The sequence below is a fragment of the Empidonax traillii genome, unplaced genomic scaffold, assembly GCF_003031625.1.
Source record: "Empidonax traillii isolate 1590-97213 ecotype Southwest subspecies unplaced genomic scaffold, ASM303162v1 scaffold187:size1931383, whole genome shotgun sequence".
Classification (NCBI taxonomy): Eukaryota; Metazoa; Chordata; class Aves; order Passeriformes; family Tyrannidae; genus Empidonax; species Empidonax traillii.
Window position 1 is genome coordinate 1,442,961 of NW_020955380.1, and position 26,445 is coordinate 1,469,405.

Genomic DNA, 26,445 nt, shown 5'->3' on the forward strand with positions numbered 1-26,445 from the left:
ATGGGTGGAGGTTAAGGACCCAAATGATTGCCCAGATTGGGTGGGAGCCTGAAGCAGGAGCTCAAGTACACTGTCAGCATCAGGAGATGCGCATTAGGAACGCCTCAGTCACCGGGAAAATGCCTGACAGAAGCTGCATCTTATTTGACGGGGATAAAGCAACCCTGGAGCACAAAGCTGCAGGAGAACAGGGTTTTTCCACTGCTCACAAAAGCTAGTTATTAAACACTATGGCCTTTCACAAGAGTGCTTGTGTTGCCATCTAATAAAATACTCCCTGACAGCTTCTAGTCACCATTTCGTATTTTCTGTTTTGATTTCAGCTGGGTGGCATTTGCTGTTTTTAAACAGGCCAGTACACACATTTCCAGCATGGAAATGTCCTCTTCCTGCATGGACATCAGTATAATTAAGTCAGGGGTACTTGGATTTAAGCAGGTGCTGGTTTTTGATTCTGTAACTGCTGCTTTTTTCTTTTTTCCTTTTTTTTTTTTTTTTTCCCCAGTACAGAATTCCCCATGCTGGATGTAGCACCTTTAGAGCTACAAAGCTGCCCCCAATAAAACTCCCAGGCTCAGGGTAGGTCTGAGCATCACTAGTGAGAGATTTTCAGTGCGCAGAGCTGAAACCAGAGACCCTCCACATCAGACACTTCCTTTTTCTGTTTATTTATTAAACGGTTGCATGTCCTATTTTCTAGTCAGACGTGCTGACAGGCAGAGCAGACCAGCTAATGTTTGATATTACCCACTCTGTTCCTATGCCGAGCCATAACCATTCAGAACTATGTCTTTCCAAGTCAAACCCAGTGCCATTTTGACCTGGAGTAAAACTGCCCTTCTGCTTAGCTACCTGTTTGTTTTTTTTTTTTTTTCTAAATAGGTTATACTCAGTGATTCTTAAAATCAGTCATGTGGATGTTCACATCAGGTTTCAGTCGAACCAACTAGGTCAAATCTCTGCTCGTAGCTGAGCAGCTCTAATTCTTGTTGGTCAGCCCAGCCTCCTTTTGGGTGTGTCTTCACATCTTCTCTCTTTTCATGCTTTATCTTGGGTTGTTTGCTTCTCGTTCCCTTGGTTTTACTGCAGGCAAGCAGTCATTTCCCTTCTTTTTCTAGCCATTTTTTTCCCTTTTTTTTTTTTGACTAACAGGAAAGACTTGCTTGTCCTCGTTTTGCTGATTTTTGATCCAGATGTGAAGCTGGGAGCTGCCTTCCATGGACAAACCCAGCTCTTTGGAAAGCATGGGCAGGGCGCACTCTGTAAAACTACGGCGAAACAGTGCCACTTATTTTTGTGTTCCTTTTATCTACTACAATGCAGTAATTAGATCAGTTGCCCAGCAAGTAGGGATCCATTTCCATTGGCACCAGGCGGAGGGAGGGATGCAATCCGCATTTCCCAGTTGCACAGAAGGGGTGCAGCTCCTGAAAGATTTACTCAGACCACGAATGCCAAGCCCCTGTGGATGTGAGCGCTGACGGGGTTTGGTGGCTGCTGAGCAGATGGATGTGGCTGGTGTGTTCAAGGGGGGAGATGTGGAATTTAGAAGAAAACCAATAAATCAGGAGAAAACCAATGCACATGCTCTCTCTTGAACTTTTCCACACAAGTCAACAAGACTTGATTTACCAGCCATGCATGTGGATTTTGTGTAATATCGTTATTGCTTGATTTTACAGCAGAGACATTAACGGTGTTGGCATTTACCTTGCAATGGTTATTGCTCCCAAGTTAGCACCTTGTGTGAAAAAGGGCCTGTTGACATCTCTTGGGATGCTGGCTCCAAGCCTGGGTCTTGCCTGTAAAATTTAGTGGCACCAATGAACCTACTTCAGTTAATTAGAGCAGTTCCCTCCTACAGACCCTGACTTTACCTGGGAATTCCCAAATAAGAAGGTTGAACTGATTTTCTGGAACAGAATTGTAAACCAATGCTATGTCATTGCATTGCTTTCATCTTCCTGAAAGCTGCTGACATCTTTTCCCTGGAGATGCCGTGGCATCAAAAATTTGGTTTAGGACAAATCATGTTTTTTCTGAAATTAAATATTAACCAGCAAACAGTCTAACATTTGTTTTGGCTGTAAAGAGGACTTTGTTTTTAAGGCCTTCCCAGTTCTTGTAAGTTTAATGATAAGAACCATCATTTTTACAGAAGGGAAAAAAGCAGGCATAAAAAAATCCAAGGTGCTTGTGACTTTTTACACCCTGAGCTCGATTTTGTGGGGAATGACTCTGACCCTTGGTTTTCCTTGTGCCGATCATGTTTCTGATCATCTCAGGCAGCTTTTTCCTCCCAGTACTTATCCATCTCCTCCCAGGGCATTGGACCAGCCCTAAATAGAAAGGCTGGTTTCATACCCACATTTGTTCCTGAGTGGAACAAGGGAAGTTCTGGGACTTTTTAGTCAGGAGAATTATCTGATGGAGAGGCAGAGCTGGATATGGATTAATGTCTCAGTGTGATTTTTAGCTCTGGGCTCCGTGGCAAGCAAGCTGGCAGCTTCACCTCCTCTCTTTTATGGAGCTGAGTGTTAATTTTTGTGGGTGCTTGCTTGGCTTTGTGCTGGAAAATGGAGTTGGGGGGGGGGGGAGAGTAAAGACACCTTTTTTCAATTTAAAAATAATGAAAAAAGGAAGAAAACAGCATCTTCCCAGCTGCCCACCGTGCCAGTGACTGCAGGCAGGTGAATAGAGCTTCCTGCCTGCCCTCCTGATAAAGCATTCATAGACAGACTATCATAAATGAAAACCTTGACAGTATAATTGTTAATAAACTCAGTCACACACACTTGATATTCTTTAGTTGTACAAATGTATTACTCTGTTGGTAACAGAGAGTGCTGCTGAGTTTGGACCCCGTGGAGATCTCTGTATTGCCCAATATATCTAATTCAGCAATTAGGGCGGTGCAAAATCAATACAGTCCCCATCAAACGGGGGGAATCGTGCCTTATTAAAGCATTTCAATTTAATTGTTAATAAACAGTCCAGGGGCATTGGGGGGAACTCCTTTGGAACCTGCTAGCAGCTTGGTGCTAGTTAGTATTAATCAGTGAGAAAGGCTGTAAGGAAACAAGGGGCTGAGCTGCAGTTTGGGCTTGTGTAACAGCAAAAAAAAAAAAAGGGTTCCTGGATGGGTACAAGGCACACAAATGTTGGAGCATCCTCACAGAAGATGCAACGAGCGTGGGCCTGTGTCTGATTCCATATGACTATTCTCATGTTCTTTCCTGAGGCATCTCTCCTGGATTGAGTTACTGTATTTGACAGATGATTTTTTCTGGTCTTAAAATTTCACGGATACGTTCAACTGGTGCAAGTGAGAGACATCCCAGCCTGTGGAGGGGAGGCTGAGGCATTTTGGATAATTATAAAATAAATAAATGCAGTGATGATAGATGTGTATGGAGTGAAACTGCTGCTGGGAGTGGGACGGAGGTGGTGACTGGCATTACTTTGCACCTGAAAAAGTGCAGGGAGCTGGGAGGGAGCTCCGACCCAGGCTGGTCCTAGAGCTGCTGGACCTGCCAGGCAGTGAGCACCCAACTGCCCTCCTCCCTCTTGTGTGCCAGGAATGATGCTCAGGGCAAAACAGCAGCACCTGCTGTGTTGTTACTCATGGGTTTTTTGCATTTTCAAGAGAGCCGCAGACTCTGTTTTGGGTTGGAAACATAGTGAGCTTGTCTGTGTTGTATGACAGCTCCTTGATGCAGCACAGATCCAGAGGTGTGGCACTCCTCATGTCGATTTGCTGCAAAAATCCAGCTCAGAAATTTCGCTCTTTATTTAAAGAAAGGTTCTTGAACTAAATAAGCCAGAGTGCCAGTGCTACTAATACCAGCTGCAAAAAAAGGTGATAACTATTAATACAATACTAAACACTTGCACTGTGAGGAGCTGCTGTAAGTTATTCCCATTTTTCACTGAGTTGGGAAGTGAAGCTGTGGTTGAGTGGGATTCCTGGGGTCAGACCCAGTTTGGAGTCAGAATTCCTACTTGGTGGCAAAGGGCAAACATTTTTTTTGTATCAAATGGGGAAAAAAAAATTTGGATTTTGAAATTTGCAGTGGAATAGAATCACAGAGTGGTTTGGGATGGGAGGGACCTTACAGACCATCTTGTTCTTAATCCCTGTCATGGGCAGGGACACCTTCCACTAGAGCAGGTTGCTCCAAGTCCGGTCCAACTTGGCCTTGAACAATTCCAGGAATGGGGCAGCCACAGCTTCTCTGGGCAGATTAACCACTCTTATTCCAAAACAACAGTTATTTAATTGACCATATATACATGAAGTTTTTCAAATAATGTTATTTCAGAGTTGTTTAATACACCATTAGGATAGTGTGTATTATAATACATAAATGCTGCTTTTATAGGATTTAAATTTAAGGTGAGAAGAGGGTCAGAAGGGACTCCCATCTCCACCAGCTAAAGATGCCATGTGTTTTTTGAGGCAGCAGCTCTGCAGCCCTCAGCATCAGGAGGCAAACCCCAAATCTGGACCCAAGGGTGTCAGAACTAATGATGGAGGAGAAGCACTTGCCAACAACACTCATGTCAGGTCCCTGCTGCAGGGCCAGGAGCAGTTTGCTTCTTAGTCTGGAGCAGATCAGTCCCTCCCTTAGTGCTTTGCTTTATTATTATTGTGCAATTCCTCCTTCAGAGAAGTGGGTTTCAACCTGCAGCCGGAAAGTATTCCCAAAGTGCTGTTTTACTATTTATTTTCATCCGACTTCCTATTACTGTGGCAACATGCACTTTGAATTTCATTAGTTTTATGCATTTAAGTTCCCTTTTTAAACCTTTATAAGGTCAGACCCTGCTTGGGTAAATCAACAATGTATTAAATTTGAGGTTCTGAGTAATACTTTTCCTTAAACAGCTGTAGATCACAGGTAAGTGAGGGCGTTAGGGCTTCTGCTTTTTCGAGAAATATTTGTGGGCATTACTGATAAGCACATGCACCAAATTATTCTGTAATTAGATAAGCATCTTCCATCACAGATTTGTTCTCGTGCACTTGTGGTCCATCAACAGCACATTATAGGGTGCCTGCACTGAAACCACACGGGAGGAGGGTGTGCAGGCTGTCATGTCATGCTCTGCAGCACAACAGCTCTAAACTCTTGCAGCTGGAGCTGCTCCAGAGCTCCTTAGGGTGGCCAGGAGCATCCCTCAGCACTGAGGGGTGCTGAGCATCCTGCACAGGCCATGGGACTGCTGCTGGACCAGCAGTGAGTGCGACCTCAGGGTTGCTCCTTCTGGGTAGCTGTGGTTTCACTCAGAGGTTTCATTGTCCTGTCCTGGTGACCAGATTTCATCCCAGATGTTTTTTGCCCAGCCAAGACTCACATCACCCAGAATAGGGTTCAGCTGGGGGGCAGCCAGCCCACAAAAGTCCCTGTTGCCCGTGCTTCCCACTTCAGTACTGATTACTAAAGCAGAGCCAATGCCCTCTCTCTCTCTCCCTCTCCTGATTTCCCACTCCTGTGGCCTCAGGGAAACAAGCCCTTAGTTGCTTTCACCTGTGACTCGGGTGGGTCTGCGTGGCAACTGAGAAAGTACAAGTAGTTCTCCTGCCTCCTCTGGGCTTCTGGAGGGGTTTTCCTTCAATAAATAGGGCTCTTTGGAGGCTTCTGGTTTCCCAGCCACTCGTGAAAGTAGGTTGTGAGAAGCTGGTTTAGCGCGTGTTGGCCGTGTCCCTGCAGAAAGGGCCCTGCAGGCTGCAAAGCAGAGTCACTGCTGCCTCTTCCAGTGAGTTTGTGCTGAAGTTTGTGCTGGAGAAGTGCTGGGAGCACTGACTGGCAGGAGTCTGTGCTTCCCAAACTTATCACACACAGTTTTATGTGCAACTTTCTGACTAAAGTTCAACTCGGAATACACCGAATAATTCAATTACATCTCTGCCGCTGGGTTATATAAGAGAAAGCTGAAGTTGTGCCTCGTTTCTTAAGGTAAAATGTGTCCTTCTGCTGATCTGAGCAATTTCCCTGGTTTGCAGTGGGGTTTTGCTGTGCCTCCTTGGCTGACTGGGGCTTCTGGGGGCAAGCTACTGTAGCTGTTGTCTGCTTTGACTGTATGTGAATGTATGGAACCTTGGGCTCATTACGTGTGTTTTGGTGGTGTTTCAGTGCGCAGAGGAGACCGGAGCAGCTGGATCAGGCCGCGGGCCAGCGGTCAGCGTCCCCCTCCCTGGCACAGACTGCACCCAGCTCCCAGAGCCCCCGGGAGATGAGGGGCCGGGGCCAGCCCGCACCGGCGGCGGAGGGGCCGCGGAGGACACTGCAGGTGGACGCCAGGAGCCAGGGCCCGGGGAGGTCTCCCTCGGTGTCGCCGGACCGGGGCAGCACCCCTACCTCTCCCTACTCGGTCCCGCAGATCGCCCCCCTGCCCAGCAGCACCCTCTGCCCCATCTGCAAGACAACAGAGCTCACCTCCTCCCCCGGCCAGCCCAACTTCAATGCCTGTACCCAATGTCACAGCAAAGTCTGCAACCAGTGTGGCTTCAACCCCAACCCGCACCTCACCCAGGTAATGCCTCCTCTTCCTCGTGCAGCCCTCCTGGCCGGCTCGGGGTGGGGGGTGCTGGGGTGACTGCCAGCAAGGTTCTCATGTTCTCCAAGCACAGAAGTTGCATCTTTGCTTTTGGCAGCTGCAAAGCACTGACCAAGAGCAAGGGTAATCAGGGAATAATTGTGTTAACATGAGCTTTGATGAGATGAGGTAAATCAGTCGGAGGGAATTGGTAGACTATGAGAGGGGTTCAGTCTCTTGCTGAGACCCCAGAATGCTTGTCTGAGGTCTGTGCTCTCAGAAGTGTCTGGAAGTCGAAGGACTTGACAGTGGGAGGGGAGCAGGGGGGTTGCTGGCACCCCGAGGTGTTGAGCATCTCAAACCCTGACTCATCACAGGTGCTGATGGGCGAGTTTCAGGCAGCGTCACGCTCGGAGGGAGGGAAGTGCCAGGATCGTGCGCAACGTGATGGGGGAGCGTTTCGTGGGATGTGTGAGATGGAGGCTCGGCGTTCTGGGGGTGGATCCGGCAGTGGCACCATGTGGGGGTGCTGGGGCTGGCTGGGGTGAGGGGCTCCCTGTGCCAATCTGTCAGGTCAGAGACCGCCACACAGGGTAGGAAGTGACGTGGATGGTTTTTGCAGCTGTTAAGTGCCGAACCACAGGGATTCCTGCTCTCAGGCTTAATAACAGAATCTTAAAGCCACGCTTTGGAAAGCCACTGTGCTGGTCCAGTTTATGGTAAGACAGGATTTGGGCACTGAAGACCCCTGGATACCCAGGATTTATTGCCAGTAGCCATTTCTGGTAAGCACATGATGCTTGCTCCTGACACCAGACACAATGGTTTGTAAATATCATCATTTGAGAGGGAATCCAGCCTTCCAGTCCCTTTTTCCAATGGAACAAGAGTTGAGGTAGCTGATACCCCTGGTACAGCAAAGTATAATTACCTGGGTCCTGCTTTTACCCTGTAGGTATTTCCCTCTGCAAAGGTCTGTGTAAGGTCTCCGACGTTAATAAAGGGCTGTGAGGTAGAAATTCAGGTTCCTGTAAGGAAATGCCATGGGCCACTTTTCTGTTTCCCTTCTAAATACATATGCCGAACATTTATTTTGTTGTCCAAGCATTGCTTTGAAAATTGACCAGCTACTCTGAATAGTATCAGTTAACCAGCAAATAACCAGAAATGTACCAGTTGTTCAGTTTCTGATCAGCCTGGGCCTCATCTCCCCTGTCTTGCCCCAAGAGCTTTCCCACAGTGGTGCAACCCCACGTCTCTCCTACAGATACACACGTTAAAATGTGTGTGTGCGTGGAGTTTCTGCTTAGAACTCTAGGCCATATCTCTCTTGGCATCTCTAGGTCTCTGTGCCCTCTAAAATGTGTTTGACTGCGGAGCATTTTTAAGCATCAAATCAAAAACTGGACCTGAAATGAAAAAAAAAAAGTGTGGTTTTTTGTTTGTCCTGAGTTTAATATGCATTTCAGCAGCAAACAGCCTTATGAGTTGTAAGTAGGTCGTTGTGGGAGCTGGGGGATGAAAACAGTTGTCCAAGAGAAGCACATTTGCAGCTCGTGTTGGCAGCCCGTGTGATGGGCTGGCTGGGGGAGCAGCGGTGGTTGCTGCCTGGCTGGAAGTGTGACTCGCTTTCCTCAGCATCATTCCTTGTGCTGCTATTCCAGAGTCATACAGCGAGGTGTCTGAGGCAGCCTGCTGGTGTTACAGAGGAGTAATGGGAGGCAGCTTGGAGGGTGGGTGCTCTCTACCTTGATGGTAGGAGCAGGGTTGGAAAGGATCTCCAGGGTGCCCAACCTCTGCTCAAAGCAGCAATCAAGGAAGGATCTCTGGGCTCTCCCCCTTGGGGGATCCCAGAACCTTCCAGGGATGGACATGCTGGTCCCACCTGCTCCATCACCTGACTGCCTTCACAGGGAAAACATCCACCCAGTCTGGTCCCTCCACCCCAGCAGGCCCTGCTGGGTGTCTGCACAGCATTGCTAATGAGGGGCTGTATTTTCCATTTGCATTTCCTTATGAATGTATTTTCATGTGAATAGTTGATGTTGCCACTTTGTGCTGCAGGAGATACGGATTTGTAACTTTTTTCTGCTTTCAAGGCTCTCTACCAGGATTACATCATCAAAAATACCACATTTTCTAAGGAAACCAAACCCAAGAAAACCAAAATTGTGTTTTGCTTGGTATATCCTCTCCTGTGCAATCTGTGGAACTGCTAGAAACCAGTGGCATGGTGAGGTGGGAGCTCCAGGACTGGTTTGGCATGATTTCTGAAACCATTTTGAGAGTCTAGTTTTGAGGCTTATATAAACACTTTCTTTTCATGAGTCTTTTATATATACATATATATATATGTGTGTGTGTATATATATGTATATATATCTTATACACATGCTATAAAATAGCTTTTTATAATATATATATATAAAAATAAAGTAACAGACTTAGTGTATGAGCTGTAGTCTTTCATGCTCCATCGTTCTACTTACAATTCCAAGAGCAGATTTTTCTGAGGAGGGTTAGCTGTACCTCCTAGCAAAACACCCTCACTTCATAATTAGGTGATACCTTCTGCTCAGAAGCACGTGAATTCCTTTTAAAGACTATTTTTCTCTGCCTTTTGTGTTTTATCCCTTTTCAAGTGGCTTGATGGCCATTTTATCTCCAAGGCAAGTTATGAATTTCTGTGCTGACGAAGCAATCAGCCTCCGTGGCATCTTGAGTTGATCGCTTGCTGAGAAGAACAAAATATCTTGTTGGGTTTTTTTCTTCGCTGTCTGTTTATTCCTTTGAGCAGCAGCTCGTTCTTGTTTCACAAGACTGGGCAAACAGAAGTTCCTGTCTGCTGCTGGTGTCACTCAATATTTTACATGTAGATAATCACATTCTTCCCTCTGTTCATCTCCACGCGCCGAAATAACTGCTGTCATCGTTTTCAATTTGGTGGTGTGCTGGCGGGCTCCTTTCCCCGTTTTCATTCACTTATTCCTGAAGGTCAGTGCTCTTGCCATAGACAGTTATTTTAAGCAAAGGGAATTATCAAGCAGGGAGCCATGGTGGCACCATTAAAGACAAGGAGCTATGAAATAACATGGCAAAATCGAGCAGTTTGCTTACACTCCTGTGCCGGAAATAGGTTTTTGAATGGAGATGTGTTATTTTTAGTGCAACGCTGCAGCTCTAACGTTCTAGTAGGATTTTTAATTTCTCATTAAAACTTTTTTTCTACTTTTCCTCTGTGTTGCCTTTGAGGGGTTTTTTGGACAGCTTGTTCTGCAGGACCGTACCAGTGATGCTGTCATCTCCTCCAGGGAGAATAGCTCAGTTTCAAACCAGTACAATGGGTTTAGAAAATCCTCTTTTTATACATCTTTCGCTTTGTTCCGCCGCTCCCGTGGCTTTCGCCTGACTGATCCTGCAGCATGTTCATCTGATTGGATTTGCTCTGTTTGGTATCACAAGGAGTAACCTGCAGGCATCCTTTCTGCCTCTCTGGGGTTTTGAAGTGCCGCTGCACATTGCTAATTTGATAAATTAATTTCTTCTTCAGTCTTCTCTTAAAATTTGTTGGGCTTCTTTTAATTTGTTTTCTCCCCGTCCTAAGTGCTAAACCAAAAACACGAGGAACTTGAGTTTGATTTTAATCAAGCGCAGCGGCACTGCATTAAAACATGTGCTTTAGTTAGAGCTGAAATGAAACTCAGAATGCCTGGCTGCCTAATAGGTCTGCTTGGAACCATTTGGGATTATAGGAGATCTTTGCCTTCTGCCTTACATTTCTATTGTGCTTTTCGCAGTGGTGTTTATTAGATGCGGTTTCATCAGTATTCACATTCACCACCCTGAATAAAAGGAACGTATTTGTACATGTGTGTTCTTGACCAAATGCCTTTCTTTTTGAAGTCCGTGCTTTTGTCCCTGGGCCATTTTGATTGTTCTTGCTGTATTTGTGACCGTATTTATGACTGAGAATTGTAAACTTCAGTTCTGGCTCACGTTTTTAGCTCCACTTAGGGAGATTGAAGTGGTTCTTTGTACTTTATGCCATGAATATAATGAATTATGAAATATTTAAAATATTTGAGAATAAATCTGTTCCCTATGTTCTCTGTGCCATGTAAGCACATCACCAACCTTTGATCACGGACCTTCAGCAGGCAAAACGTAAAAAGTCTCAGGGAGGATTAAAAACTTGCTGGTTGGTTTCCCAACAGCGGTCAGGGTTGTTTGACCGGAGAAGGAAAATTCTCAGCAGCTCCTGAGTTATCAGTGGCAAGAGGAGATAGCCACAAAAATCGTTTAAAGTTCTTAGGTAAATGTTTAAATTGTATCAGTGGAAAATAGACCATCAGCTGAGGAGATGAGAATGAAATAGTGTAAGTATTGTGTAGGGCTGTGTTTATCCTGCCATAACCTAACAGCAGATGGTTTTCTGCTCAGTAGTGTAAGAAAATTTGGGTAAAGTGGAACAAAGAAGACGAAGAAGAGGAGGTAGGGGAAGCAGAGGGGTGACACAGTGCTCAGCACAGCATCTCTGGTGGCAGGAGAGGGGCTTGTTGGCACTGGAGGGATGGCCATGGTCCAAAGCCTTCTCCAGCCTGGCTGTACTGGCAGGAGTGGTGCCTGCCCACAGCATCACCTCCAGCCATTTAGCCAATGACTGAAAAAAATCCAAATATTGAAATTATGAAGCTGTTCATACACTGCTTTTCTTGAGAGCCCATTTCTCATTTGGTTCATTATCCCAATTTTACACCACGACGGTGTCCAATTTTCAGCAAACCCCACCATTTTTGTGAATTAAGGACCTAATCTAAATTATTTACCCTTCAGGAGGCTTTGGCTTGGCTAGTGACCACTGGTTCAGGAGCACTGCAAGCCAAGGGCTGTGCTCAGGGTGCCAGGGGTGTTATTAGTTCTGCATTAAACCAATGGCTGTTACTAATGAACAGTAAATAGTCATTTCTTCCTCTCATCCATCTCATCTCCTCTCTGCCTGTCATTCACTGAACATCCAAACACTTACAGGTCTCTGATGCTGTGTAAGCGTGGGCAAAAATCCTCATTGGTGCCATTGCTTTTACCCTGGGGTCTAGGAGATGCTACAATGATTTGGTGGGAGTGGCTTGGTGCAGGTCCCTCGTGGTCTGGGTAGCTCTGAGGTCACTGGAGCACAGCTGTAATTTATATTTCTGTGATTTCCGTGGCTTGAAGTCCTGTTTTACAAGTTTTCTCTGGGTGGGTCAACTCCGTGTTGGACGCAGCGTTTTGCAATGGGAGTGACGGCAGAGGATGAGCCACAGTGTTACATTTACACCCTCTGGTCTCTTACTGAACAGCAAAAGCCAACCAGGATTTCTCCTGCCCTTGGGACCTCAATGACTGTTTGTTTTCCTGGCCATGATGCCCCTCCAGCCCCAGCCACTGACATGCAGCATCACATCTCCAGGATGTATTATTGTGCTCATGCACAAAGGCTGTGTTTACAGGTTATTGTTCCCTCTCTTTTTAAAGAATGAGTGTTGGGTCTGAAAAAAACTGTTTATCTGGTCTGGCATCCCCTGGGGCATTTCACACCCTGGTGTCTGCTCATGGTGTCTGTGGGTAGCTGGGGAGGTAGGGCTGGATGGTTGGCTCTGTCAACAGCAGTCCATCCTTCTGGGCACCTTTCAGCAAGTTCAGGAGTGTGTTTTTTCCTCCTGTGATCTGATCAAACCCCTGGACACCCTCAGGCAGGTGGGGTTTGTGTTCTGCTGTGGTGTTAGACAGCTTTTTGCGTGTGTACGTGGTAAATTGCACCCTACATCCAGCCAGACCCCTGCACTGCTGAGTCAAGTTGCCCATTTCAGAATGATTTCTCTTTCGAGATCATCCTTCTTCACCATATAGCTGTAAAAATAAATCTGTCTTTAGCATTACATTGCAGATCTGGGAGAAATTTTCCATTGGGTCAGGCTGCACAATGGGAGAGAAATAAGACTTTTATTCCAATTTGTTCTTTGTTCTTAGCAAAGCTTCAGCCAGCAGTGACCTGCATCCGCAGCAGGCGATGCTGTTTGCAGGGGCTGGGGCTTGCCATGCCTGCTGCCTTCTCCTAAGGATGCAGCAGTTTGGGCTGCAGCCTCCTGGGCAGGAATGCTTGGCACAGACTCCTGCCACAGGGCAGCTCCCATCACGATGCTCAGGGTCAGCATCTGCACCGTGAGCTGGTGGGACCAGAGCTGGGTGGCGATGTGCCCACCTGAGGAAGCCTTGTAGCTCTCCTCAGAGCACCCTGTGAGCTGGGCACTAAAACTCTGCTCCTTGTGACTGCAGTGGATAGTCTGCATTTTTTGTGGTGAGAAAATATTGATAGGAAGCTGGAATTTATCACCCTGAACCATCCGGTTGCACGTGTGTGTATATTTCCCATCTTTTAGCCCTTCCTCACCCTTGCCCTTCACTTCTTAATCCCTTTATCCCTACACCAAGTGTCCCAACCCTCTTGGCATCCTGTATGTGCAGTGGTGCAGTGAAGGATGTGTCTGTTATCCCTTGGTTAGGCTTTTATTTATTTCTGCTCTATCTCTTTTTTTTTAATGGGGTGATTAACGCTGGGTAAAACAACTCATGTGAAGCTGGAGAGCAGCACGCTTGTCTTGCTGAGCCTTTCTACACAGAAATGGCTCGTTTGCCTTTTTGGTCCCTGCTGCAGCCCGAGCAGGAGCTTCTCCCAGCCGTCTGCAGGGACGTGCGACTCGTCTGTTTGACAGATCGCAATTTAAGTCGGAGCCCACGAAGGAAAGCTCATGAGTAATTCTGGCCGTTCCTCCCAGCGTGCTGCCTTTCGCTGCGCTCTGCGTGGATGATTCAAATAACGCAAAATTCGCTGGCGGAAAATGTCAAAAAATATCCTGGCTAAGCGGTTGCCGGTGACTAAGGGGGCTGCTGTTGCTCAGGGTGGGTCCTCTCCGCTGACGGCTGGTGCAGGAACTGCGGGGACACAGCAGGGGCTGTGGTGACGCCTTAAATTGTTCCGAGGGGAAGGGAGAGCCTGGCTTCCCTGCAGGCTGGAGCGATGCCGCGGTGCAGAGGGGTAATTAAAACAACTGCAAGTAGAGAGGAATCCTCCCGAGGGATGGGAAGTGGCCTGCTTTCTGCTTGGCATCTTCTGCCGCTCGCTAAATACCGAGCCCGGCAAGCCGCGCACGCTGAGCCGCCGCCGCCCTGCGCCGTCCTTCCCTCGCTACATTAAGTTACAACAAGCTGTTTGCTTGGACGAGACGTGGTTTCCCTCCGGCTTTCAGCTCCCAGATCACTTTATCATTAAAAAGAAAAGCCAGCTGAGGATCGGAAGCGGTTGTCAAGCTTTCCAAAGCGGAGCGGGGTACTGAGTGAGAGGGTCCCTGTGTTTTTGAGAGCTTTGCTGTGCCTGCTGCTTGCTTTCATTTCACTCTCCTGAACATGCCCAGGCAGAGAAATAAGATGCTTTACAACCCGTGGTGGTGGATGGGGCTGTTTTGCTCACAAGGATGCTACTCCAGGTTTCCTCACTAGTGAAGCACATGAAATCACACATGTGGTTGAGTGTCCCTCTGCACCCCACTTACTGCACAGGCAATATCCCAGAGAGCAGGAATTGCACAGAGCTTTATAGCCCTCGCTTGTGTGGTCTGGTTTGCAGCGCGTTCCTGGTGCTGGAATACTGCGCTGCCTCGGGGAGCGCTTAGGGGGAAACTTCAAGAGCTTTCAGTGCCTTGACGGGGATTGAGTTAATCCTAGATGAATTCATTCCTATTTACTGTCTTTCTGCAAGCTGCAGAGAGCAGGGTGGTTATAAGGAAGGGTGTCAGACACTCCACCCTGGCACCCTCTCTGTACCCTGGGGGCTGCATCTCCAGTGTAGGGGTGCCTGGTGGGAGAACCCCAGTGAAGGAGGAGACATTGTGACATGGCTCTTCCCACCGTAGCTGGTAGTGACATATGAGGTCCATCTGGTCCTTAAAGACAGAGGTGGTGGCATCTCATCAGCATCCCTTGTAACCTGGATTTAGCTGATCACTGTGCTATTTATAGAGCTGTGTGGGCTCCCATCACAAGAAACCAACTTGCTTCTTCCTGACCTGTCTCTCGTCTGTCTCTTGGCCATGGTCATGTTTAGGTGCTAAAAATGGATTTACATAGTGTGATGGTCTGAAAAGCATCAGAGACTTCTGAAAGCAGCCCTGTGAATGCTGTGAGGTGCTTGTGGGACAGCAGTTCGTGCCTGCAGAGTTATTCCTCCCCACCTTAATTCAAGCCTTGCTCCCAGATCTCACCCTCCTGCTGTACCCAGCTCCTTTTCTCAGAGACATAACAGACAGCCCTGCTCCTGAGCAGCCCAGATCTGAGGGGTACACTGCTAATGGACTGTGAAAACTGGTTATTTTAACTCTGATTGAAATGCTGTTTTTTCGAGGCTGCAAACCTTTTGATCAAGGGCAGCCGAAGGGTGGGATGTTTCCATTCTGGAGTCAGTTTGTGTTCTAAATAGGCTGTGCCGCTGGCGTGGCTTTCTGCTCGGAGTAAATCAAAGCCAAGTTGTTGGAATGGCTCAGTGGGGAAATCCAGAGAGCGAGATGTGGCCTTAATGGGGTGGGAGTAGACTAGGCAGCAGGCTGGTGGGATTAAAGGTTTGTCAGAAGGAGTTAAGGCATGGACATAACATGGCACTGCACCAGTTGGAAGTCGGTTCGGAAGACTGAATGGCCAGTGTGTACCTCCCCTTCCTCCCTTGCCCCCTGCCCTGCCCACTTTGATGCCCATCTCCTGCATCCTAATCAAGCCCAACTGCTTGTGCAGCGGCCTTACAAAGAACCCCCAGGATGGGAAGAAGCCTGAACGTTGACATTTTGCTCCCTCCCCAGCTGTCCTGCCACCCCTTCGCTACGTCCGAGCCACGGGGGCAAACTGGCCAGACCCTCGAGCTGGAGACCTCCGTGGGAGAGCCCCGAGTGGTGGGCAGGATAGATGTGCCCATCAGTCTTACGGAGAGGAAATTTTGTGCCCACCTTCCTCTGGCCGCCCTCTCCCCTTCCTGATGAGCACGGCACAGTATTCCCATTAGGCGGAAACAGAAGCACAAACGCTCGGGCTCATCTGTTCAGCAAAGCCAAGATTATTGTGAATCATCCAACATCCTTATCAGGGCGCTCCAGCCGGCGCTTGCATCAGTCACAGCGCGGGCTGGCGGAGTCGGCGGCAGCGCTCGGCCCGCTTTAATTGCCACGAGCCAGCAGCTATTTGAAGGCCCGTCCCCAAAGAGCAAACGAGCTCGTCACTGCGTGCAGCTCGGCTTTGCAGGAGCCGCGGGATCAAGGAGCGTGCCCTGTTAAAAACCCGCTAAGGATGCAGACCTATAGGGGTGCATGTGAAGTGCAGCAACCAGCTGGGCATGGCGGAATGGGCTTGGATCTGGGAGTGGGAGCTCCCCTTGGGATTTTAGTTTTTGGGGGGTTTTTTCCCTCTAATTGCAGATTACCCTGATGCCTAACAGGCAGGGAGGGAAGCTGGAAAGGCTGTGTCCCTGTGACTCCTCAGGTGCGAGGTTCCTTCAAAACCAGCTTTGTCATGGCTCTGAGCTGCACGTTTGTTTAGTTCTCTCAGGTGTACCATGTTGTGTTTCCTCCCTGTGAGACATGCCATGTCTCTCCTGGTCTCCTGGAAGGCACTGCCTGCTGTGTTCACCTCTGTTCTCAGTGTGATGCCCAGTAGATAAAATACCAGGTCTAGTGGAAAAGTCTGGCTGAAAACTAGTGGTTTGTACTAAAATTACTCTGGGGACCTGAGGAAGGGTTGAATTACCTGTGTTTCTGGATTCCTGAGAAATAAGGAGCATACTTACTGTAGGAGAAGCCTGTCCTGGAGCTCACCTGCTTCTGTTCTGCCCACATACTCTACGTATTGCAAAACCTTTGGAGCTTTGAGAAAAGCAAATATTCTGGGTGTTTGATGGAGCACAGCATGCTAATGTATGACCAGCAGTGCTGGGATCTATCCCAAAAGGTGAAGCCCAGTTAAAGTGAGCTCTTGTGCCCCGGCATGGTGCTGTCATCTTGTCTTAGCACCTGCTCAAGGGACCTTTGGCAGACTGGGGCATGAATCCCCGTTTTTCTTGGAGTCCCAAGTCAGTATGGAGATGCTGGGCCAGGCCAACTAATGCCCTTAAATTTGTTTTTACACATCCTACCTTATGTTCTGACCTGCCATATTAATTTTCCAGCTGATATGATTGTGGCTTTCAAATTGGAGAGAACTATCCCCAAACAGGCATGCTGCTGCTGCCATCTGTCTTTGAGCTGCTTCTGGGATCCCACTATTTGCTCTCAGCAGACAATTGTTATTGCTTTATTGACTTAGGAATTAAAAAAAAAAAAAGTCCCATGCCTTCTGAAATACTGTTTTCCATAACTAATTCGCCGTGCTAAATTCCTGTTGAGACCTGGGAGACATACTGAAATAATAATAATGCTTTATGCAGATCCTGAGTATGAAGTTTTTGCAGTTCTACCCCCAAAAAAGTCCAATGATGTGATGGTTTTGAAGGACATGTCATTTGGAGGGCCCTGAAGAGCTTCAGCACCACTGCATTAAGGGATCTCCAAGCCGTGGCACCCCACCAAGAGCCAAAATCGGGTGACATGTTACTGTTTGTAAAAAGTGAGAGCTTCACTGCATTTCCTGATGGTTTTGGTCAACACAAGCTGTTGCCCCAAGTCCCGCTGCTTCTCCAGCTGACCCATTTTCCCATGTCCTCCAGCTGCAGGCACTTGCCCTGTGCCACCCAGCCTGCAGCCCAGGGAAGCAAAGATCTCAGCACGGTGAGACCCTCTCCCCGTGTGAGTGGGTCCCTGTGCACCAAAGAGTGGCACTGCCCAGGCGATGTTGGCCATGCACCGTGTGCTCTGTCGCATCCCAACTCCTTCTGCATCCCATGATTCACACCTGCTCCTCCTTTTCTTTCTCTGCCGAGTGCCAGGAGTCAGCCCACGCCAACAGACACGGCTGTGGGCAGATAAAAGCTTATGGGAAGGTGGTGTTTATTTGGATGGCAAATGTTTTTCCTCCTCCTGGGTGCGCGGATCCTGCTGCTTCCTCCTTGCTGGCCAATCCATCCCTGACCTGCCCGGTTTAAGGCAGTTTGGGGCTGATTGCTCGCAGTCAGCATGGCTCCCGCTGTTCAGCTGGAGGTTTTGATGCACAACACTTGAAAATCAGAGGCAAGACCTCTCCAGCTGAACCCCGGAAAGTGGAGGGAGCAGCGATCCCTGCTGCTGTCTCGCCTGCAAAACAACGCCCTGTAGGTCATCAGAGTCAGTCCCGTGGCTGGTAATTACAAACAAGTCGCCTGGGTTTGCAGCCAGGGCATGAGGACAAGATTTATTGTTTCCCTTCAGAAATGGTTTCTAATTGGCATTGGAGCAAATCAAAGGGGAGTGAAATCAGTGTGAACTGTGCAGTTTGCTCCTCTGTAGCTTCCTTGCTGTCTGGATGGACATGGAGCACTGCAGCTGGCATTGCCCATGTGCTGCTGCTTGGAGATTGTTCAGAGGAAAGCTAAGAAGCCCCAGAAGGTGGAAAAAAGATTTGCTTCAGCAATTTTTTTTAAAATTTTTTTTTTTTTACCTGAGCAATTTGTATTTGCATTTTTTTGGTCTTCTGTAGCAGTTTCTAGTCTTGTCATCAAGGATTGGCCCCTCATTTGAGCAGAGCGAAACAGGCTTTTGTTATAAGCTTGCCTGGAGTGTTCAGTTGGGGTGAGGGGTCCTTGGCAGCTTGCTCTGTGATAATCCTCTGAGCCCCCCTTCAGAAGGGCTGCAGAGAGCTCCCCTAATGGGATTTGTATTTTGACTGGGGTTATGATAGAACAGACAGTCTTTTGACAGGATCCTTTTTCGTTAAGAGTTTATTCACCTTTCTGGTGTATCTGTTCAGATCTCCATGGCAATAATGACTTTAGATCAGCAAGCAAAAAAGTCATAGAATTGAATCCTAGACTGGTTTGGGTTGGGAGAGATCTTAAAGACCATCTTGTTCCAAACCCCCTGCTATGGGCAGGGACACCTTCCATGAGAGCGGGTTGCTCCAAGCCCCATCCAGCCTGGCCAGTCACAGCTTCTCTGGGCAACCTGTGCCAGTGCCTCAGCACCCTCACAGTAAAGAATTTCTTTCTAATATCCATTTAAACCTACTCTCTATCAGTGGAAAGCCATTCCCCCTTGTCCTGTCACTCCAGGCCTTGTCCCAAGTCCCTCTCCAGCTCCCTTGGAGCTCCTTTAGGTTCTGGAAGGGGCTCCAAGGTCTCCCTGGAGTTTCTGTTCTCCAGGGTGAACAACTTCAGCTCTCTCAGCAAATCATGATTTGAATGACCAATTTTAATCTTGCTTTGTGACTAGGTTTTTTGGGGTTTTTTTTGAAGACAGTATGATTGCTTTTGTAGACTGGCTGGCAAATGAAGCAGCCCCTTCTTCAAGGATAAATAATAGCTATAAAAAACCAGTTAAAAGTGATATGGCTCTGCAGGTATCCGTTCAAATTCTAGTTGTTCTTAGATTTTTGTGTTAGCATTGGCATTGTTTACTTAGTAGATGATGACTTATGAGCCAGATCCAGGTGCATTTGGATGGGGATAGGAATTCCAACACATAAAACCTACTGCAGTTCATTTAAATAGGTGCATGAAGAAGCTGTTTCTGGTGTTTATGGCCATACTTGTAAGATCTTTTCAGGTTCCATGGCCACCCAAGTGGGTCTTGCCAGAAGAAGGTGAGACAAGAGGCGTGTCTGGAGACAGCTGGTGTGGAGGCAGCTTTGTCAGTGCCAAGGCTGAGCTCCTTTCCTCCAGAGCTGCCTGAGCTGCTCCTAAAAGCGCACAGAAGCTGCACCTGGAAACACAGAAAACCATTTGCTGGGTCTGAAGTCCATGGAGGTGCCGTGGAGCCCCATGGGAGGGCATCACCAAGAGTTCTGCAGTGTAAAGCTGGTGGCCAGTCAGTTCTAGGAGACATTGTACACATCGTGGTCTTGGTGCCAGGATGGGCTCCCATGGATGGACGGCTTCAGCAGGGAAGCTGCCCTCAGGCTGGTTTTACTGGATAAAGCTGTGCAGTGTCTGTGGTCTGTAGGACAGAAAGTAATGGACTGCAAGGGAGATTTAGGCTACTATTTTGTGAACGTTTCCTAGCAGTGAGAATGGTTAAGCAAAAGCCCCTTTACTTCTCCTTTTGCCTCCCCCCCCAACCAGTAAATCCACAACTGATGCAAAGTTTTAAAGACCAAATTAGACAAACATCTGTTGTCAGCAATGCAGACTTGTTTGATCCTGCCCAAGCCAGGGGATGGATCCAGAACCTTTCAGGGCTATTACAGCCCTCTCTTCTCGCTGCTGCAGGACAACTGGGCAAAATCCTGAAGCCTTTAATATGGCTTTGTTGGGACAAAGCAGCAGCAGGACGCAGGAACTTCTATTGGAGAGAGAGGAGCATGGCAGGGAAAGGCAGTGCAGGGTGCTCAAGCTGGAGGAAACCCACCCAGTGCCTTTCTTCTGCTTCTCAGATAGGCCTAAAGATGCTCAAGGTTTCCCGAGCCCTGTGGGAAAGCCTCTTGCATCTGTCTGGGGTCGCTGGAGCCAGAAGGTGGTCCGTGGTTGGTAGAACAGTTTTCACAAGCTTTCGCAGTGCTGTGGTTTGTTACACCACTGCTGTGGAAAGGAGGCAGCTTAGGATGGCTTTGTCATGGGGTTAGGATTAACCCCCTCCTTCTGGACACCTTCCAGGTTGTTCTCTCGGGTCTCTTCCACCTGAGAGTGGTAAGTCCTGGGTGGGTGAGACCTTTCCTCCCCTTGGCAGTGCTCCTTCCCCTGCCTCCTCCACAGCACCCTGAGTGTTGTCCCTCATGACAGCCCCTGTGGGCCTCCATCCTCCAGGCACTGCATCCTGCTGTGCCTCACTGCAGCTCTTTAGCTCCCTCACCATCATCTAATGAAATTCCTGGACAAACCAGTACAGCCAGCTTCCAAGGAGGGCTGTGTGGAACACCCAGCTGTGTCCGGACCATGAACAGGACAGGGGGATGTGCTATGCCTGTGTCCTCCCAGGTGCACACCCAAACTTTGTGCCTTTTTAATTTGTTCAGTATTCGCATCCTCTGAGCAACACAGTGACCCAAATGAAGGTCTGGGCTGTCCGAGGGCTTTCAGGGAAGATCAGACCTGCCCTGGGCAGCCTTTTGCTCCTCTGACCAGGGTGTCTTGGGATAGTGGCATCTGTTTGCGTTTCCTTTGCTGCAGCCATGGATTTGTGCTTCACAGATTGTGTGGCTAGCTGGATTATGAATTATTCATGGCAGGCAACTTATCGTGTTTATCTGGAATAATTGAGCAATTAAGTCTGTTTAGGTATGTAAAAAGATTATGCAATGGCTTGTCTGTCTTCAGGCCTTAAATTCTGCAATTGCATTTGTTACATATTTAATCCAGAATAACACACACACACAAAAAAAAGGCTGAAGATACACTCTGCTTTAATGCACTGATCCACCATGATGTGTTTATTCACACAAGTTTTTTATTCCAGCAGCTTCACTTGTAAATACAACACTGGCCCAGGATAAATGAGACTTAACTTGGCTCCTTCAGTCTGGGGAAAGAGTGAGGCCATAACACCAGATCTGTGACCGTGTCTCTGAAAATACTTTGGGCTATTTATGCCAGCATCGGGATTGTCATTAGTGTTTAAAAACCTCCATCCTAGACATGTAGGTCAGAGGATCGAGCTCTGCTGTGCTGTACTCAGATGTTGATGCTGCCAAGGTAATTCGAAGTTTGGGGCCTGAAAGGACCTTTAAATATTCAAGAGTGTTTAGTCCCTGAGCTACAGCCATTATCTCCCGTTGCTTTAATTGTCCAGAAGAGTTCCCAAAGGAGCCAGGAGCTCATGGGCAAGGCTGCAACAGGGACCACTCAGAGCCGAATAAATGTGAGCCTTGCAGTAAATGGATGATTTTATTCTGTGTTACTAATAGTAAACTGGGCGGCTTTTAAATTAATCTCTTATGAGTCTCTATTTACTGAGAGCAGCCTGTGCTCTTTATAGCATTATAGCTGTGAATTGCATCGCTGCTGCACAGGGCACCCCGAGAAGCCCCATGGCCTCATGAATTCCTCTGCTTTGGGCAGGAGGTGCCATAGAATGGAAAGTTTTGAGCTCCCCTGCTCCCTCCCAGGCTGCTATTTTAGTTGTGCAGGAGACAATGAGTGAGCAGGACCGGAGGCTCCTGTTACTCGGGACGTCCGTCCTTCTGCTGGCGGCAGGGCACGGGAGCAGCAGCAGAAAAAGGCAAAGCAAGCCATTAGGCTTTCCTTGGCCGAGAGGGCTCCCGTGGAAGTCCCGCATTACGGAGCGGGAGGGACCTGGGGCTGCACTTAGAGCACCTCGGCGTGCAAAGCGCGGGAGGTTAAAACCCGGGGTGAGCTCTGCCCTGCTCCCTGCCCGAGCCCAGGGCACAGCATCCTCCCCGCACGTACAGACGTCCAAACCTTTCATGCGCTCCTGCGGACGGGGAACAAAGGCTGTCTAAACAGGAGCTAGTGAGGCAGCAAATCGCACAAGAAACCTTCCCTAATGAACTGGAAGGACTTGTCCCTTCGCCTCGGGCGGCGGCACTGCCGGCGTGCTTAGCTAGGCAGCGCCTTGTTTGGCGGGGGGACCCGCGCTCCCGGGGGGAGCAGAGGAGCAGCAGTGGGTCTGGCGCTGGAAAGGTTTCCTCTGCCCATCTGCCAGCAAGGGCGAGCAGTGAAGGAGGGGATGCTCTCGCTTCCCGGGGAGCCAGCAGCTCCATCGGTGCCTTAGCTATGGGGAATGCTGCCGGGAAGCACCGTCCTGCCTGTGACGGCGGATCGAGGTTAGTTACAAAGCTGTTGGGCATGCAGTTATTTCCTTTGATCGTTTGCTTCATCCCCGTGTCGGTGGGGGTAAAGATCGACCGAGTTGCAAGGCACTGGAGGTCGCTTTGGAAAGCCAGAGGGTCTGTGGTGGAGGTCAGTGCCTCCTACCGCCCTTTGGGGAGAGATGAGCTTGAGCAGCCTTGGGTTGGTTCAGGGAGAGCTAACCAGAGAGAGGAAACTGGTGGAGAAGTGACTCATAGGATGAAATGGCACTGTCTTATTCCGCAGCTCGATTCTCTGGACAAACGCGGTTTCCCATCTGTTATTTGCAGAGAAGGAGATGAGTTTGGGGGTTGGTTCCTCTCGCTCGCCAGCAAGCGAGCAAGTTGATTATTTTCTGGCAAGCATTAGCAGGATGATTACTGACGGCTCCGGTGGCTTCCCCTTCTGGGCAGGAGTGCCAAGGACTGGATTTTATTTGTATTGAGATGTTTGAAGATAAAAGATGAGCATAAGGTGGCCTTTTTCACAAGTGACTCTGTGCCTCGGTGACCAATTCCCCTGTCAATTAAGTGCCGAAACACTCTTAATTGCACATTTTCCCTGGAGCCCTGGGTTCTCCTCAAACTGTGCTTTAGATTTGGACCAGGAAGCTTCAGCCCACGCTGCCTGCATGTTTGCATCCGCCTCCTCTCCACCTGGATGCAGGCGTGAATTCTGGTGGTGTCTTGACATGCAGCATGGCCCTGGGCACAACAGCTCCTGCACCCTGGGCTGCCTGTGGTCCTCCAGAGGCATGGCAGGAGACTCCGTCTCCTGGTGTTATCCATCCCCCCCAGCTCGGACCCTGGCTGGTACACCACCTGGCAGCCTCCCACAGGATGCTTTGCAGGCTCCTCACTGCTTTTGCACACAGGCTGTGCACTGATCCAAACAACAAGGGCTGCTTTTCCTCCCCTCCACGCACGAGTTCTGTGGCAAACTGTCCCTGCACTGCTGCAGGAGAAATCAGCAGTAGAATAATGGAATCCTAGAACCTTGGAATGATATGGGCTAGAAGGGAGCTTAAAGATCATCTAGTTCCAACCCACCCTGCCAGGGGCAGGAACACCTTCCATTGGACAAAATTGCTCAGGGCCCTATCCAACCTGGCCTTGAAACACCTTCCTGGGATAGCTTAGTTCTGCTCTAAAACACAAACCCCTAAGTTCAGGATAAGGCATATATTGGTGTTTGTTGAATGCTCCAACAGCCAGTCTGATGGTGTGGGAAAATGGGAAAACTGATCCACATGGTACCTTTAGCTTTTTCCATGCATCAGCAGCTCTTCCAGGATTTGCTGAGCTTTCCCTGCTCTCCTGCAGCCATTCCCACCTCATGCCTTCCCAGCAGTATCCCAGCTCCCCACCCCAGCTTGCTGTTCCCTCTGTTCTCGAGCCGAGGGCTGCCTTCTAGCACTGCCTCTTCCCTTGGATCAGGATGTTGTTTAATTGCAGAGTACGTGGCTTTGGCAAATTTCAGCATGACAATGTAAAACACAAGACATGCCCCCCGGAGAGCTCCTCCGGAGTGGATCCGGGAGGCACAGAGGGAAGGGACGTTTCGCTGACTGGCTGATTTCGTGAGACAACAGTTCTTCATCCGCAGGCTGAGCTGCTGAGCTGAAGACACTTAAGGACACTCTCAGGCAGGGGACTGGCAGCTCTCAGGAGAGGCCAGGCTGTTGCAATGTTCCTCCAGGATAAGCCAGGAGCAGCCATTAATGAAACCCTTCTCCATCCAGTCACTGATCCTGGTGTTGAGCCTCTCTATTAGCCTGATTAGCACAGTACCTTCGTTACCCACTTCCAGCTTGGGTTATTTTTATGCTCATACTGGTGCCTGCGAAAGGCAGAGGAGGGAGCTGTGACCATGGCCTTGGGGTGCATCTGCTGGGGAGTGGCTTCATCTGGGGGGGCTCTGGGGCAGGGGCCGCTCGGGGCTCTCAGAATTGAAAAGCTGCTGCCAAAGGTTCACTGTCGTGCTCGTCCCAAATATTGGGTTGGGTTTTTTTTTCAGGATTTCCAGTTTTGTAGAGTATTGAATACATGTTTGAGGCAACTCAGAGAAAACCCACACCCCTTTTCTCCTCTGATTTTCCATGAATTTGGCTTCTTGTTTTTCAGTTTGTTGTGCATCCTGTTGTCTCGTGCCAGAGGAGGAGCGTGGGTTGTATCTTCTGCTGAACAAAGCTCCTTTTCTCTGTCCTGTTCAAACTGGTTACCCTTGGGTGGGATTGATCACGATGGACTCAAAATGACTTGGGAGCTGTTCTTCTCAGCCTAAAATAATTGTTTAAAACAAGTCAGATGGACTGTGCCCAGTGGCCTCCTCTGACACAGGGTCATGTAGCCTTTGTCATGATGCAAGGTCAGTGGCTTTGGCTGCAGTGAGATGGTGTAAATGGGTAGAGCTGCTGAGGAAGAACCATTCAGTCTCACGTCTCCAAAGTCTTAAATGTGATCATCTAAATATGATGTCTCCTGTCGTTTTTGATTTTGTCATTTTTCTGTTGTAGGATAGCATCCTGGGTGACCTCCAAATGGTCCAAAATAACCAACCCTCAGCAAAGACAAAATTACTCTATATTGTAATCCTAAATTTTGGCTTGAAAATATCTTGGATGCTCAGTTATGAAGTTTTTCTGCTTACAGCACTGATTTTAAAGCTTCTGCCCACTGCAAAGGCTGAACTCTATACTTGAGATACTTCTGGATCCGTATTGTCTTACCTTGGGAGAACAAAACAACCTGCACATAACCAGCTCTCCCTCACATCTCCTGGTAACAAATCCCGGGGACAGGCTATTTTTTTTTTTTTTTTAAGGAAACGCTGATTGGAAAGTTTTCGTTCCTAATGGGATTTGCAGATGGTTGGTGCTCACAGGACTGAATCAAGAGGGGGGAGGCACATCTGGCAGCTGTGACCCCGCAAGCACCACCGCTTGCTGACCCATCCATGCATTGGGGAATAACAAGATTTGGGAGAGGGCTTTGAGGAATATACTGTGGGGTTGGAGGGGTCTGCAGTGGGAAGGGTGAGGCTGGTGGTCGTAGGTGTGTTGGGCACTGCGTGCAGGGCTAGGGCAGGTCAAGTATTGGATGCAAACACTCCCAATGTCCATAAAGATGGGATGGTTCAAGCAATCAAAGTTTTGGAGATCAGAACGAGTATAAAAAACCTATAGATGAAAGGCCTGCAAGCTTTACCTCCCTGAGTCTTCTGCTGAGCCCAACAGCATGTGTACAATTTGCTTTAATGGTTAGAAACATCTGCTGTTAAAAGTGATGCTTAATATATTTGGCTTCCATTTCCAGTCATTAGTTCTTTTTATGCCTTTTTCTGTCTAATTAACAACCTTTTAGTACCTGATTTTTTACCAGTTTCCACTGAATGTGCTGCTATATCATAATCAAGTCACTTCTTAATCTTCTCTTTGATAAACGAAAAAGATCAACCTCTTCAGTTCTCTCATTTCAGACATTTTCTGCATCCCTGGAATGACTCTTACAGATCCGGTCTGTATCTCCCGCAGTGCTCTACTAATCTCCTTAAAATGTCGGTGTGGAACCACTGAGGGCTCTGGAAGGAGTCCCTTGGTGCTGGAAGAGGAGGCTGAGCCACCTCCTCACTCCTACTTCCAGCTCCAGGCTTCCTGCACGGAGTAAGAGCAGGTTTGCCAGGCAGCAAAGACTCATCTTCATCAATATTTCACATGTGGGGGGCTGGAACAGGATGATCTTTAAGGTTCCCTTCCAAGCGAAACCATTCTGATTCCGTGGCTTTCCCGAAATCCACCGTGTGCGAGTGGTGTTTGCCGTAGTGAGCTGATGATACCTCGGCACTGGTGAATCCCCTTTGTCCCCCAGCTCAGCCAGGTAACGAGTCCAAAATCCATTTAGCATATTCACAATTCATATTCTGTAGTGCTTTTTTTTGTCAGCATGTCATACATTACTAGGTCA

At 48.4% G+C, this 26,445-nt stretch overlaps 1 protein-coding gene across 1 annotated transcript in view; it reads left to right on the plus strand.

Annotated features, from left to right (window-relative positions):
- The window catches only part of BSN (bassoon presynaptic cytomatrix protein), a 90,486-nt gene that overhangs the window by 16,066 nt on the left and 47,975 nt on the right, over window positions 1-26,445 (plus strand). Inside the window, exon 2 of the mRNA XM_027886424.1 lies at window positions 6,138-6,537. Coding sequence (XP_027742225.1) covers window positions 6,138-6,537 — 400 coding nt within the window. The remainder of the gene's footprint in view (window positions 1-6,137; window positions 6,538-26,445) is intronic.